At 37.0% G+C, this 13,186-nt stretch overlaps 1 protein-coding gene across 1 annotated transcript in view; it reads right to left on the bottom strand.

The window, feature by feature from the left end:
* The window catches only part of LOC125343037 (ras-related C3 botulinum toxin substrate 1-like), an 80,742-nt gene extending 67,856 nt beyond the window's left edge, over positions 1–12,886 (bottom strand). The window contains 3 exon segments of the mRNA XM_048335352.1: positions 10,820–11,011; positions 12,686–12,704; positions 12,818–12,886. Coding sequence (XP_048191309.1) covers positions 10,820–11,011; positions 12,686–12,704; positions 12,818–12,886 — 280 coding nt within the window.
* Positions 12,887–13,186: the final 300 nt, after the last annotated feature.

Genomic DNA, 13,186 nt, shown 5'->3' with positions numbered 1-13,186 from the left:
TTCTACACAAACATGCAACCATTCTCTCTGGGTCTGAGTTGTGTCACATAACATAATTATTCCCGGGCCCTCCCATTTATTTTTTTTTAACATTTTAAGTCTTCAATAGAGTATGGAAACTTGTAACAAGAAATATTTTATGATTTCCACAGAAATCCCTTATGTAAGTCTCTCTATTAACAGTTAACTATTAATCCTCAGAAGGAACAGAAAATGCTGAATCTAGATCATGTAATAAATGCTTTATGTAGATTGAAACTTCATTACTTAAAGTAGTTTTGTGAAGATGATAATATTAACCCCACTGTAAATGAAAACACACGGGCCAGAGAGCTGAAACACTAAGTCAGACACGTGCTAAATGTCAGATTCACAGATAAAATCCATAGATAAGTGCTGTAGTACAGAGCCAACATGCTTAATTACTATATCAAAAAACTTCCATGTGTAATGATATCAAGAATATTCAAATATGCCTGTGGTAATTCGAGAGAACTCTTCAGAAAACCATATTGAACAAACTAACTCTGAACCTTATTTTTAGTTTAATGCATCCAGTTTTTAAAAAGCTTCTTGGTTACAGTTGTTTAATGAAGGTTTACGATAGAACTGCAGGAGAGTCGCTATCATATAACGGTAAAATGTACTTAAATAAGCTGTTCTTTCTTCCATGACAGTAGGTTGTAGTCAGAAGAAGGATTATGTATATGTTGTTATTGTAAATCATAGGAGAATGTTATCAAATGGCAAAAAAATGTGCACACATTTGAAGGAAGAGTAATAACTATTAAAATCTGAAAAGTGATTTTTCTTTAAACATATTATTTAATAAAGTTTCATTGTCCTCGGAGCAATTATTTATATATATAATTTTTATTTAGGGGAGATTTACATAGCATAAAATTAAGCATTTTAAATTGAGCACTTCTATACCACTTAAATAGGATGTGTGGCCACAAGTACTTATATTTAATTCTAAAACATTTTCATTACAGGAGAAGAAAACCTTGTACTCATTATTATACAATATTATATATGTGTCTATATGTGTACATGACAACATATAGTCAAAAGCACAAATGCACACAAATATTGCAAGATTTTTATTTGTGTTAGGCAGATACTCTAAGAGAAAGATTAAATGCAAGCTAGTTTAACTATAATTCATACTGGATTATAGATAAATGTCTAAAATGAGTCATTTTTTATTTAGAATTTTTTTCATTTTCATTGTTTAATACTAGGAGAAGTCGACCATCAACATCTACATTTTTAAAGCAGAATCATATTTGGTTACAGTTGTTTTATTTTTTTCAAATTTTTATTATCAAACTGATGTACAGAGAGGTTACAGTTTCATACGTTAGGCATTGGATACATGTCTTGTACTGTTTGTGACCTCTTCCCTCATTCCCCCCTCCCTCCTCTCCCTTTCCCTTTCCCCCCATGAGATGTTCAGTTCACTTACACCAAACAGTTTTGCAATTATTGCTTTTGTAGTTGTTTGTCTTTTTTAAACCTGTGTCTCTCGATTTTGATATTCCCTTTCAATTTCCTAGTTCTAATACCAGTATAGACAGTTTCCAATATACTCAGATAAGATTACAGAGATAGTGTAGATACAATCACAAGAAGGTGATACAATAACATCATCAATAGTAGAAGCTACAGATACACATGGGACATTGAGAATAGTTACAACTGTGATATAACAATTATTTCCATAACATGGAGTTCATTTCACTTAGCATCATCTTATGTGATCATAAGGGTATAGCTATTGGGCTCTTGTGATCCTCTGGTGTGACTTTCCTAAACCTGTGCTAATTATTCCCAATAAGGGAGACCATAGAGTCCATGTTTCTTTGGGTCTGGCTCACTTCACTTAGTATAATTTTTTCCAAGTCCTTCTATTTCCTTACAAATGGGGCAATGTCATTCTTTCTGATAGAGGCATAAAATTTCATTGTGTGTATGTACCACGTTTTCCTGATCCATTCGTGTACTGACGGGCATCTGGGTTGGTTCCAGATTCTAGCTATGACAAATTGCGCTGCGTTGAACATTGTTGTGCTGGTGGCTTTACTGTGATTATGTTTGTGGTTTATTGGATAGATACCCAAAAGTGGGGTTGCTGGGTCATAGGGGAGTTTTATAATTAGCCTTTTGAGGAATCTCCATACTGCTTGCCAGAGTGGCTGAACCAGTTTACATTCCCACCAACAATGAAGTAGGGTTCCCTTTTGGCCACATCCCCTCCAACAATTGTTATTGTTAGTTTTCTTGATATATGACATTCTTACTGGGGTGATATGGAATCTCAATGTTGTTTTGATTTGCATTTCTTTTATGGCCAGTGATGTAGAGCACTTTTTCATATGTCTCTTGGCCATTCTCAATTCCTCATCAGAGAAGTCTCTTAGTAAGTCTTTAGCCCACTTGATGAGGGGGCTATTGGTTCCTTGCAGTTTTGTTTTGGAGGAAGGTAATTTGTTAAGTTCTGCATATATTTTAGATATGAGGCCTTTGTCTGTTGAATGGCCGGTAAAAATCTTCTCCCAGTCTGTGGGCTTTCTGTTTATCTTGAGAGCTATGTCTTTTGCTGTGCAGAAGCTCTGTAGTTTGATGCAGTCCCATTTGTCCAACCTTTCTTTGATTTGTAGCATTTCTGGGACATTGTTAAGGAAGTTCCGTCCTAGGCCAAGGAGCCCAAGTGTTTCTGCTACTCCTTCCTTTAGTGTTTTCAGGGGGACTGTTTTGATTTCGAGGTCTTCAATCCATTTGGAATTGATTTTGGTGCAGGGTGATACATAAGGATCTAGTTTTAGTTTGTTGCATGTGTTGAAGCAGTTTTCCCAGCACCATTTGTTAAAGAGGCTATTTTTCTTCCAAACTACTTTTTTATCTCCTTTATCAAAGATTAAGTAGATGTAGTTCTGTGGCTTCATTTCTGGGTCTTCAATTTTGTTCCATTGGTCTTCAGGGCTGTTCTGGTGACAATACCAAGCTTAATAATACAGCTTGAAGTTGGGTATTGTAATTCTTCCAGCACTGTTCTTTCTGTATAGGATTGTTTTTGCTACTCTGGGTCTTTTATTGTTCCATATGAATTTCTGGATTGCTTCCTCTATTTCATTAAAATATGGTGTTGGGATATTAATGGGTATTGCATTGAATTTGTAGATAGCCTTTGGCAATATTGCCATTTGATTATATTAATCCTCCCAATCCAGGAGCACAAGAGGTTTTTTCATTTCCTTAGTTCTGACTTAATTTCGTTTTTCAAGATTTTAAAGTTCTCATCAAAGAGGTCTTTCACTTCTTCGGTTAAGGTTGTTCCTAGGTATTTTATGTTTTTGGGGGCTATTGCAAAAGGAGTTGCTTTCCTGATTTCAGTCTCGGCCTTCGGGTCATTAGCATAGAGAAAGGCTGTTGATTTTTGAGGGTTTATTTTATATCCTGCAACTTTGCCAAAGTTTTGGTTCAGCTCTAGAAGCTTGGGGCTAGAGTCTATGGGGTTCCTTAGATATAGGATCATGTCATCTGCGAAGAGACAAAGTTTAACTTCATCTTGCCCTATTTGGATCCCCTTTATATTTTCTTCTTGCCTAATTGCTCTGGCTAGAGATTCTAGTACTATGTTGAAGAGCAGGGAAGAGTGGACATCCCTGCCTTGTTCCTGATTTTAAAGGGAATGGCTTTAGTTTTTCACCATTTAGAGTTATGCTTGCTGTTGGTTTGTCATTAACTGCCTTGATTATATTCAGGAATGTTCCCTGGAATCCCAGTTTTTCCAGGGCTTTAAGCATAAATGGGTGCTGGATTTTATCGAACGCCTTTTCCACATCCAAGGATAAAACCATGTGGTTCTTTACCTTGCTCCGGTTGATGTGGTGAATTAAAATAATTGACTTGTGTATATTAAACCTACTTTGCATCCCTGGGATGAATCCAGTTTGATCGTGGTGTATGATTTTTTTGATGACCTGTTGAAGTCGATTGGCCAGAATTTTGTTGAGAATTTTTGCGTCTATGTTCATCAGGGAGATTGGTCTGTAGTCCTCTTTCCGTGATGAGTCCCTGCCTGGTTTTGGGATGAGGGTTATACTGGCTTCATAGAATGTGTCTGGTAGTGAACGTTCTCTTTCAATTTCCTTGAAGAGTTTGAGAAATATTGGTGTGAGTTCTGTTTTGAAGGCCTTGTAGATTTCTCCAGTGAATCCGTCTGGACCTGGGCTTTTCTTGGATGGGAGATCCCTTATTGGTTTTTCTATTTCAGTGCTGGTTATGGGTCTGTTAAGAAGGTTAAAATCTTCATGGTTGAGTTTGGGGATATCAATTTTTTCTAGAAAATCATCCATTTTTTCTAAGTTCTTGAATTTGTTGACATAAAGGTTAGCAAAATAGTCCCTTATTGTGTTCTGAATTTTGGTTATTTCTGTGGTAATGTTACCTGTTTCATCTCATATCTTGTTTATTTGAGTTTGCTGCCTTTGTTTTTTGGTCAGGTTTTCTAGGGGTCTGTCTATCTTGTTGATTTTTTCAAAGAACCAACTCTTTGTTTTGTTGATTCTTTCGATGGTTTTTTCGTCTCTAATTAATTTAATTCTGATTTGATTTTAATTATTTGCTTCCATCTATTGACTTGGCATTTGGCTTGTTGTTCTCTTTCAAGGAAATTAAGGTGCTTCCTTAAATTATTGAGTTGCTGTTTCTCCAGTTTGTCAGTGTACGCACTCAGAGATATAAATTTTCCTCTGAGTACTGCCTTTGCTGTGTCCCAAAGTAGCTGGTTCTTTGTGTCCTCATCTTGGTTGAATTCCATAAGCATTTGAATTTCGGTTTTAATTTCTTCAAGTGAGGGTTCAGCAGTGTGTTGTTTAGTCTCCATGAGGTGTAGGATTTTCTGTGGTGGCAGTTTGAGTTGAACTCTAATTTTATACCATTGTGGTCTGAGAGAATGCAGGGAATGGTTTTGATACTTCTGAATTTGTATAGATTTTCTTTGTGCCCTACGATGTGATCTATTTTGGAGAATGTTCCATGTGCTGAGGAGAAGAATGTGTATTCTGTTGTTGCTGGGTAGAATATTCTGTAGATGTCGGTGAAGTCTCGTTGGTATGCAATTATTTAGTTCTGTGATTTCTTTGTTCAGTTTTTGGCGTGTTGATCTGTCCAGAGGTGATATTAAGGTGTTAAAGTCCCCAATTATCAATGTGTTTTGGGTCTATGAGTGTTTTTAGAGTCAGTAGTGTTTGTTTGCTAAACTTGGGTGCTCCTTCATTTGGTGTGTAGATATTTAGAATAGTTATATCTTCCTGTAGGAGAGATCCCTTTACTAGTATATAGTAACCTTCTTTGTCTCCTCTTAGCTTTTTAATTTGAAGTCAATTTTGTATGATACTAGGATTGCAACTCCAGCCTGCTTATGGGGGCCATTTGCTTGATAGATTTGATTCCATCCTTTCACTATTAGAAGACGTTTACTTTTGCTGCATAGGTGTGTCTCTTGGAGGCAGCAGAAAGATGGATCTTGATTTTTGATCCAATTTATGAGCCTAAGTCATCTGATTGGAGAATTAAGTCCATTAATGTTGAGAGTTAGGATTGAGAGATGATTGTTTGTTCCTTTCATTATCCCTGTCTTGTTAAAAGCTGTGTCTTCCCATTTCTTGATCTGATGTTTACTATTTAGGGTTCATTCTCTGTTTGTATTGGGATCTTGATTATTTTCCCTGTATAGAACATCTTTGAGGATTTTCTGTATAGCTGGTTTGGTGGAGATATATTGTTTCAGTTTTTCCTTACTGTGGAAGACTTTTATTTGACCTTCGGTTATGAATGAGAGTTTGGCTGGGTATAGTATTCTTGGTTGGTAGTTATTTTTATTTAGTGTTTGGTATACCTCATTCCAGGCTCTCCTTGCTTTCATGTTCTCTGCTGAGAAGTCTGGGGTAATTCTGATTGCTTTTCCTTTATATGTGATTTTTTTCTACTACCTAACAGCTTTAAGTATTCTTTCCTTGTACTCTAATGGTCCTGTTTTGATCACAATGTGTTGATGGGATGTCCTATTCTGGTCTGTCCGGTTTGGGGTATAAATGCTTCTTGTATCTGTATAGGCCTATCCTTCTGTATATTTGGGAAGTTTTCAGCTAAAATTCTGTCAAATAGGTTGCCTATCCCATTTACTTTTTTCTCCAAGTTTTCCTCAGTACCTATTATCCTTAAATTGGGCTTCCTGATCGTATCTTGAATCTCCTGTAGCGATCTTTTTTGTTGATTGGACTGGATTTTTATTGATTTTTTTATTTTTCTCCATAGAATCTAGGGAATCTTCAGCTCCTGAGATTTGATCCTCTGCTTCAGTTAGTTGGGACTGTAGCCTAGCTACTTGATTTCAAATCTCTTTTCCTTCTGACTGGTCTTTCCTGATGATTTCCATGTCATCTCTTAGGTCTTCCATTGACTTCTTTACTTCATTAATTTGGTTTTGACTGCTGTCTCTCAAATCTTTTACCTGGGTAGCTATTTTTTCATTTGACTCTTGAAATTCATTTATCTTTCTATTTGTTGGGGCCATGAAATCATCTATTACTTTATGGAAGGATTGCTGTATTGATTCAAACTTTTCATTTAACATGTTTATCAGTATACTTTGTAGAGCATTTTGAGGGTTCTCTTCTATGTCTTTGATTGACTGCTCTGTTTCGTGCTTGTTTTGAGTGGGAGATAAGACTCCATTGTTTGCCATCTTTCTTGTGTTTCTTCTGCCCATTTCAATGGGGAATGTCAATCTGCAAACACCTGTGAGCACCGTTTAAGACCCAAAGCAGACATTGCCAAGCACTGTTGAGTAAATCTTCGATGTTCACAATTATATACTGATATGTTGTGTACCTGTCTATAAAATTAGTTTTGGAGTTCCTAAAGAATACAATTTCAATATAACAGCCAATCCTGGGCCCTGTATTCAGTAGTTACTTATTTACTGTTACAACCCTATGAGCAATTATTGTTCTTATATTAAGTTCTTTTTGGACTGGCTTTCTCTATGAACCCTTTTGATTCACTCGGATTAAGCAGGGATACCCTCTATCTAATAACTCGGAGTCAATGGAATCTGGAGGTCCTGGCAGTAAGTCAGGAGGTAAAGTTAGAGGTAGTAAAGAGAATAGAGTAAAATGTATTGGGGTGGTGGTGATGATTTTGATTTCGTTTCAGTGATGTGGAAATGTGGAGAAGAGTAGAATCAATAGAAGGAACAAGGTTAAAATGGTAGACAATGGAGAGTTAGCAGAAAAGAGTGGAGGTGTTATTCATAGGAAAGTAATTTTTAAAGAAAGAGAACACAAAGTGAGAAAAAATTTAAAGAATGTTTGGAAAGAAAAAAAAATGGAGTCCTCCTTGTTTGGGTAGTCTTTCCCCAGTCTCTGGTTTTCTTGTGATGGTCTGTAGTCTGTTTTCCTGATTGGTTGGTTTGACTTGCTTTCCATTTGCAGGGGGTGGATCTGTTTTGACCCCTCTCCCCTGTTGGTGCAATCCTGGGTCTCTGTGGTTTGCACAGCTTGCAGGTAGGCCTTGGGTGTCCTCTGTAGATGGGGAAATGAGCAGTCTTGGGAACCGTGGCTCCTCTGTCTGCTGTGGGGCTGTGGCCTTTAACACCTGGCTTTGAATAGGCTGTGTACTCAGCATGGCTAGGCGCCTCTGGCCTGATTTACCAGGCTGAGAGTTGCTTGCCTGTGGGAGGTTCCTCCCTCCTGAGGGGGTGGCCGCCTGGCAGAGCTGGCTATGGAATTCAGCTCCATTTTGGGCTGGAAATTGGGCTTCCTCTGCGATGGGACTGTTTAACTGTCTCAGGAACTGTTTGTTCCCCCGTCTGGTGTTTCTGTGACGCCGGTAGCTGCTCGCCTCTTTCGCTTTAAATTCAGAAATTATGGTGGGCAGTGCAGGGCACCTCTGGCTAAGCCGCGGCCAGGCATGAGCCTCCAGCCTGGGCAGGGGTCATTCTCCTGGGCGGAGCTGGCTCTAAGTGGTCGGTCCCTCTTGCCCTTTTCAAAAATGGCTCCTTCGTCCTTGCTTTCCCCAGGCCTGCTTTAGTTCCAGTCTGGTCTGACCCTATGCCAGTGGCAAAGATGGCACTTTGCTCTGGCGTTGGGGAAAGGGATACCTTCCAGAAGCTGCTCAGTGGGCACGAGTGAGAATATCTTTCGTGGGGTACTCACGCTTTCTCCCCGATTTCAGCCCGTCCGTGCTCAGCCGCCGTCTGGAGGATTTCTACCTGGTCTATGCTGTGTGCTTTAGCCGTGCGGAGTGCGGGTTGCTGGGCCGAGCGGCGTGGCGGCTGGATGCTGCCCAGAGCTCAAACCTGTGTTTTCAGACGAGCAAAGTCGATTTTTCCTTCCTGGCCAGAATCCCTGTACTTTTAGAACTTACTCTGTCTGTCTTTCTAGGAGTAAAAGTTTCTATGGGGTGAGAAAACTGCAATGTCGGAGGGAGCTCAGCTAGGGCACTGCTGCTCCTCCGCCATCTTCCTGGAAGTTCCTAAAATGAGGCATATTTTTAGAGTTTAAGTTATATAAAATCTTTTCCTTAAATCTTTGAATCATGTTTGATTTTATCCCAGATCAAATGCATGACTCCTGCAGAGTAGGAATACAACAATATATTTTGTTAGTTTTGACATTTGTTAACATAACACGTATCTTCCTTCCTTCATATTGTAATGGAAAAACAGATTATTTTTCTAACCTTTTAGAAAACCTTTAAAATGATAGGTTTACAGAAAATACTCGAACTTTTTCTTTCAATATCAGTAGTTACATAGGATATCATATTGAAGAAGCAAAAGTGACATAGATGACAATCATTTTTATAATTGTGAATAATATGCTGTATTTTCAGGTCAAAACTTAGGCGTCAAGTCCAACATGTTTTCAGAATGAGAAGGTAATTTATCTAATAATGTTGAAAAGATCGCATACATCTTCGGAAGCCAAGTATGTTAAAAATAATGGCTGATACAACTATTTTTTAAATACACCATCTGGTTTTCTATGAGGATAGTATACTAAGTAAACATATTGATTGGTATTTTCTTTTAATACACTCTGATTTTAGAATAGTTTTAAGTTTGCAATAAAATTGTGTTAAGTACATAGATATATGAATCATATGTACATATTTTTTCACAATAGTATACTTGTTACAATTGATAAGCCTATACTGATGCACCATTATCATCCAAATCCCCAGCTTGTGTTAAAGTTCAGTCTTGGTGCTATATATTCGATGGATTTGGAAAAAAATATAGATATAAATTTACCATTATACCATCATGCAAAATAGTTGTACTATTAAAAATTATTCATGCTCCACGTATCCATGATATTCTCCTCCAAAACTCCTAGCAATAATTGATCTTTTTACTATTTCCATTGTTGTGACTTTTCTAAAATATTATATTATAACCTAAAAGATTGTAGCCTTTTTCAGATTTTATTCATTTTATTAGTAATGATTTTGATTTTCCTCCATCTTTTCATATAAACTTTTCTGGATATATTACAATTTATACCATAAGGTTACTTCTCAGCTTTGAGAAGTATAGATGTTTCAATATGTTTGAATTGTTCATTAGAATGAGTCTCATGAATTTTTTCCTGGTTTGTCTTTGAGCTATGATTATACTGTACTCCACTTTCTGAAGAGCTGAGAAGACAGTATGAGCCACCATACCAGACCCCAAACAATGGTGTTATTTCCACTCTTAGTAAGTATTGCAATTTTTTCTAGCTGCACAAGATGTTCTGAGTAAGAAGTTATGCTCTAAATAGATCTTAAGTGTTCTCTTGATAGATGTAGATAGTGGAAAACATTTTTTTACTAGAATTCAGACTTTTAGTAAGCCTATATTTCTCGTTTGAACTTCCCAGATGCTTCTCATTTTTTAAAAAATCACTTTAGGTAGGATATGATAGATAGAGTCTGGATAATGATGTTTTCCTTATCTCATAGGGAAAATGGATAGGATGATGGTTGAAGATATCTCAGGACAACCTAAGCTCTGATAATCCCCCAGCAGGTTAGGATCTGGTAAATAGTTTCTCTGTAGGGCAAACTGTAAAAAGAGTACAATACTTTAACTTCTTTTGAAATGTTCCTTTCTATGTCTCTTCTTCTTGCCAGAAACATGGAGAGTCCTCTTATATTAACTGTGAGAACCTGGGTAAGTTCTTGAGGATAAAATTCACAAAAATGTGGAGACTTTCAATGACTGTACCGCTTGGGATTTTTAAGACTTAAAGTCCAGGTTGAGCCTACAATAGTTAGTAAATTTCAATTTAGATCCACAGTTGGTCAATAACAAACTGGGTTTAAAACTTTATTGGTAGCAACTTCATTGCTCCTTACTTGCAAGTGAGAAACTAGAGCTCTAGTTTCTCCATAAACATTTGTGGTATGTTCCAAGCTAACATGATCCTAATATTTCTGTGAACAAACTTCTGAAATCCCCAGTTTAATATATGGAACATTCAAAAATAAGATTTGTGTTTAAACATTGCTGGGTTAGCATTGAAGCAGGAAAAATGGATGGAATATGGAAAAACAAATTGTTTCAAATTATACACTTTCTTTAAACCAGAAGTAATTTCAACACTTAATTACAAAAGTGAATGAAATTATTTAACCCAGCTGTCAACATGAGCTTTAACTATAATAGAGAAAATGTAGCTCAATTAAGCAGAATTAGTCTTTGCTGTTAAGGAGATGGTGACCACCTATGAAAACATACATAATACGTTAAATTCTAAATTACCTTGGCCACCTTCTATTTCCCAAACAGTAGTGTGCTGTTGTGAGGTGGGAAATATCATTGTTTTACTTCGTAAATATGCTGAAGACTCAATGCAGTAGCACTGAAGTGCTCTGAAAGTTGCATTGGCTTCTGAGCCATGCAATTCTTGAATATTATAGAAGTGAGGGTCGAAGCTTTTGTCAGAAACACAAACTATTAATGGAGGAAAGAGAAATTACTGCAGACAAATGGTATATATCTATTCCCATTGCTAGACTTGAAATTAAAGATAACTTATTTGTTCTACTCGCTACTCAGGGGAAGTCCTGACTAGAAGACTCGGGAGTATGAATTGTTTGACTACCAAATATCCATTAGGGAGACAACCAAAATATGGACTATTTTATGCAAAATGATACACTGTGTGGAAAAAAAGTGAGCCTGGAATTCATGTGAAAAGGCAAACATTTTTCTGTACATTTGTTTTACACCATTTATCATCAAAATACCTGTCAGGATACAATATTTTCTTTCTTTTTTGAGAGGCTAAACTTAGATATTTGGAGATGAGTGGCTTTTAAAAAACAAAAATTGTTCTTCAATTTTAAAATATTTTATGGACTCGAAAGTCTTGCTGAAAATACGCTATTCTCTATGTGGTCTTAATTTATTAATTTTGTTGAATGCTTCCATAACCTTATCTCTCAAATGTGGTCTTAGTTTGTATGTATGTACATTTGTTTCCTACAGTTCTGGAGACTGGTAAAACTAAGACTGATAGGCTGCATTTGACAGACTCTCTGCAGAGCTCAAGTTGAAGGATGGCATTACAGGCCAGTCAGCTGCACACAACAAAAAGAGCCAGACTGGGGCTGGGGATATAGCCTAGTGGCAAGAGTGCCTGCCTCGGATACACGAGGCCCTAGGTTCGATTCCCCAGCACCACATATACAGAAAACGGCCAGAAGCGGCGCTGTGGCTCAAGTGGCAGAGTGCTAGCCTTGAGCGGGAAGAAGCCAGGGACAGTGCTCAGGCCCTGAGTCCAAGGCCCAGGACTGGCCAAAAAAAAAAAAAAAAAAAAAAAAAAAGAGCCAGACTGGCTTTCATAGCAGACTCCACTCTTCAGATAGCTTTTTGATCCATTAATAAGGCCAGAGCTCTAATACTGTAGTTACCTGTTAAACATTTCCCATCTTCCTGCCTCTTCATATTTCACAATGGGAATTTGGTATCAAAATGAGTTAGGGAAGTTCAGGTAGCTCATTTAAACCATACTGAATAACATGGACAAAGGCAACATGTTTTTTAAATTTGTACTTCTATTTATTTTTATTTTTTGCCAGTCCTGAGGCTTGGACTCAAGGCCTGAGTACTGTCCCTGGCTTCTTTTTGCTAAAGGCTAGCACTCTACCACTTGAGCCATAGCACCACTTCTAGCCATTTTCTGCATATGTGGTACTGGGAATTGAACCCACGGCTTCATGTATATGAGGCAAGCACTCTTGCCACTAGGCCATATCCCCAGCCCCAAAGGCAATATTTTGAAGATGATGAATCTTTCTCCAACATATGGGAATCATTTCATATATCCCTTCAATTTAGAAGATATACTAGAATTTGAATTGAAAAATTTTAGGTTTTCTCAAAAAATTGGAAATTTGCAATTTAAAGTTCATAATAACCTGGCAAAGTCTAATGAGTATTTCATTATACTGTCAATATCTTCCCACATTACTTAAAATTATTAGATGCTTAATACATATCAGTCATGTTTTCATAAATAAAACTTTTAGATAGAAGACCCATTGTACTCATAAACTGGTGAAATGAAATCCCCTTATCCAACTACTTAAAGACAATTTTAAAAATTGTACATTCCTTTATTACTGTGGTATGAATGTGTTCCCTGAAAAATTCAAAATGCAATGACATTAAAAGACAAGATTTTAAGAGATTATTAGATCATTTGGGAAGAGTCCTTATGAAATAGGTACAAAGGAACTTGTTTGCCTCTCCTACCATATAAACCTGAAGCAAGAAGTCAGCATCTTTGGAAAAGAGATAGACCATTGATGCTTTCTTCGCCATAGCCAAGTCATGGAAATAGCCCAGACACCATTTAATGGATCAATGGATCAAGAAAATATAGCATATATACATAATGGAATTTTTTTATCCACTTGGAAGAGTGATACTATATAATTTCCAAAGAAATGGATGAACCTGGAAAAATTATGTTAAATAAAGTAAGCCAGGCGAAGAAAAAAGAGGAAGCATGTTTTCTCTCACATACAGAAGTTAGACCCAATATATAAATATATTCAAAAACATTTACAGACTCAGCTGCTCATATACACAAACATATTAACTGAAGTAGGGAATAGGCAA

The sequence above is a fragment of the Perognathus longimembris genome, chromosome 28 (assembly GCF_023159225.1).
Source record: "Perognathus longimembris pacificus isolate PPM17 chromosome 28, ASM2315922v1, whole genome shotgun sequence".
NCBI lineage: Eukaryota > Metazoa > Chordata > Mammalia > Rodentia > Heteromyidae > Perognathus > Perognathus longimembris.
Note: the sequence above shows the minus strand (reverse complement) of the source record. Positions and strands in the feature narration are given on the sequence as shown.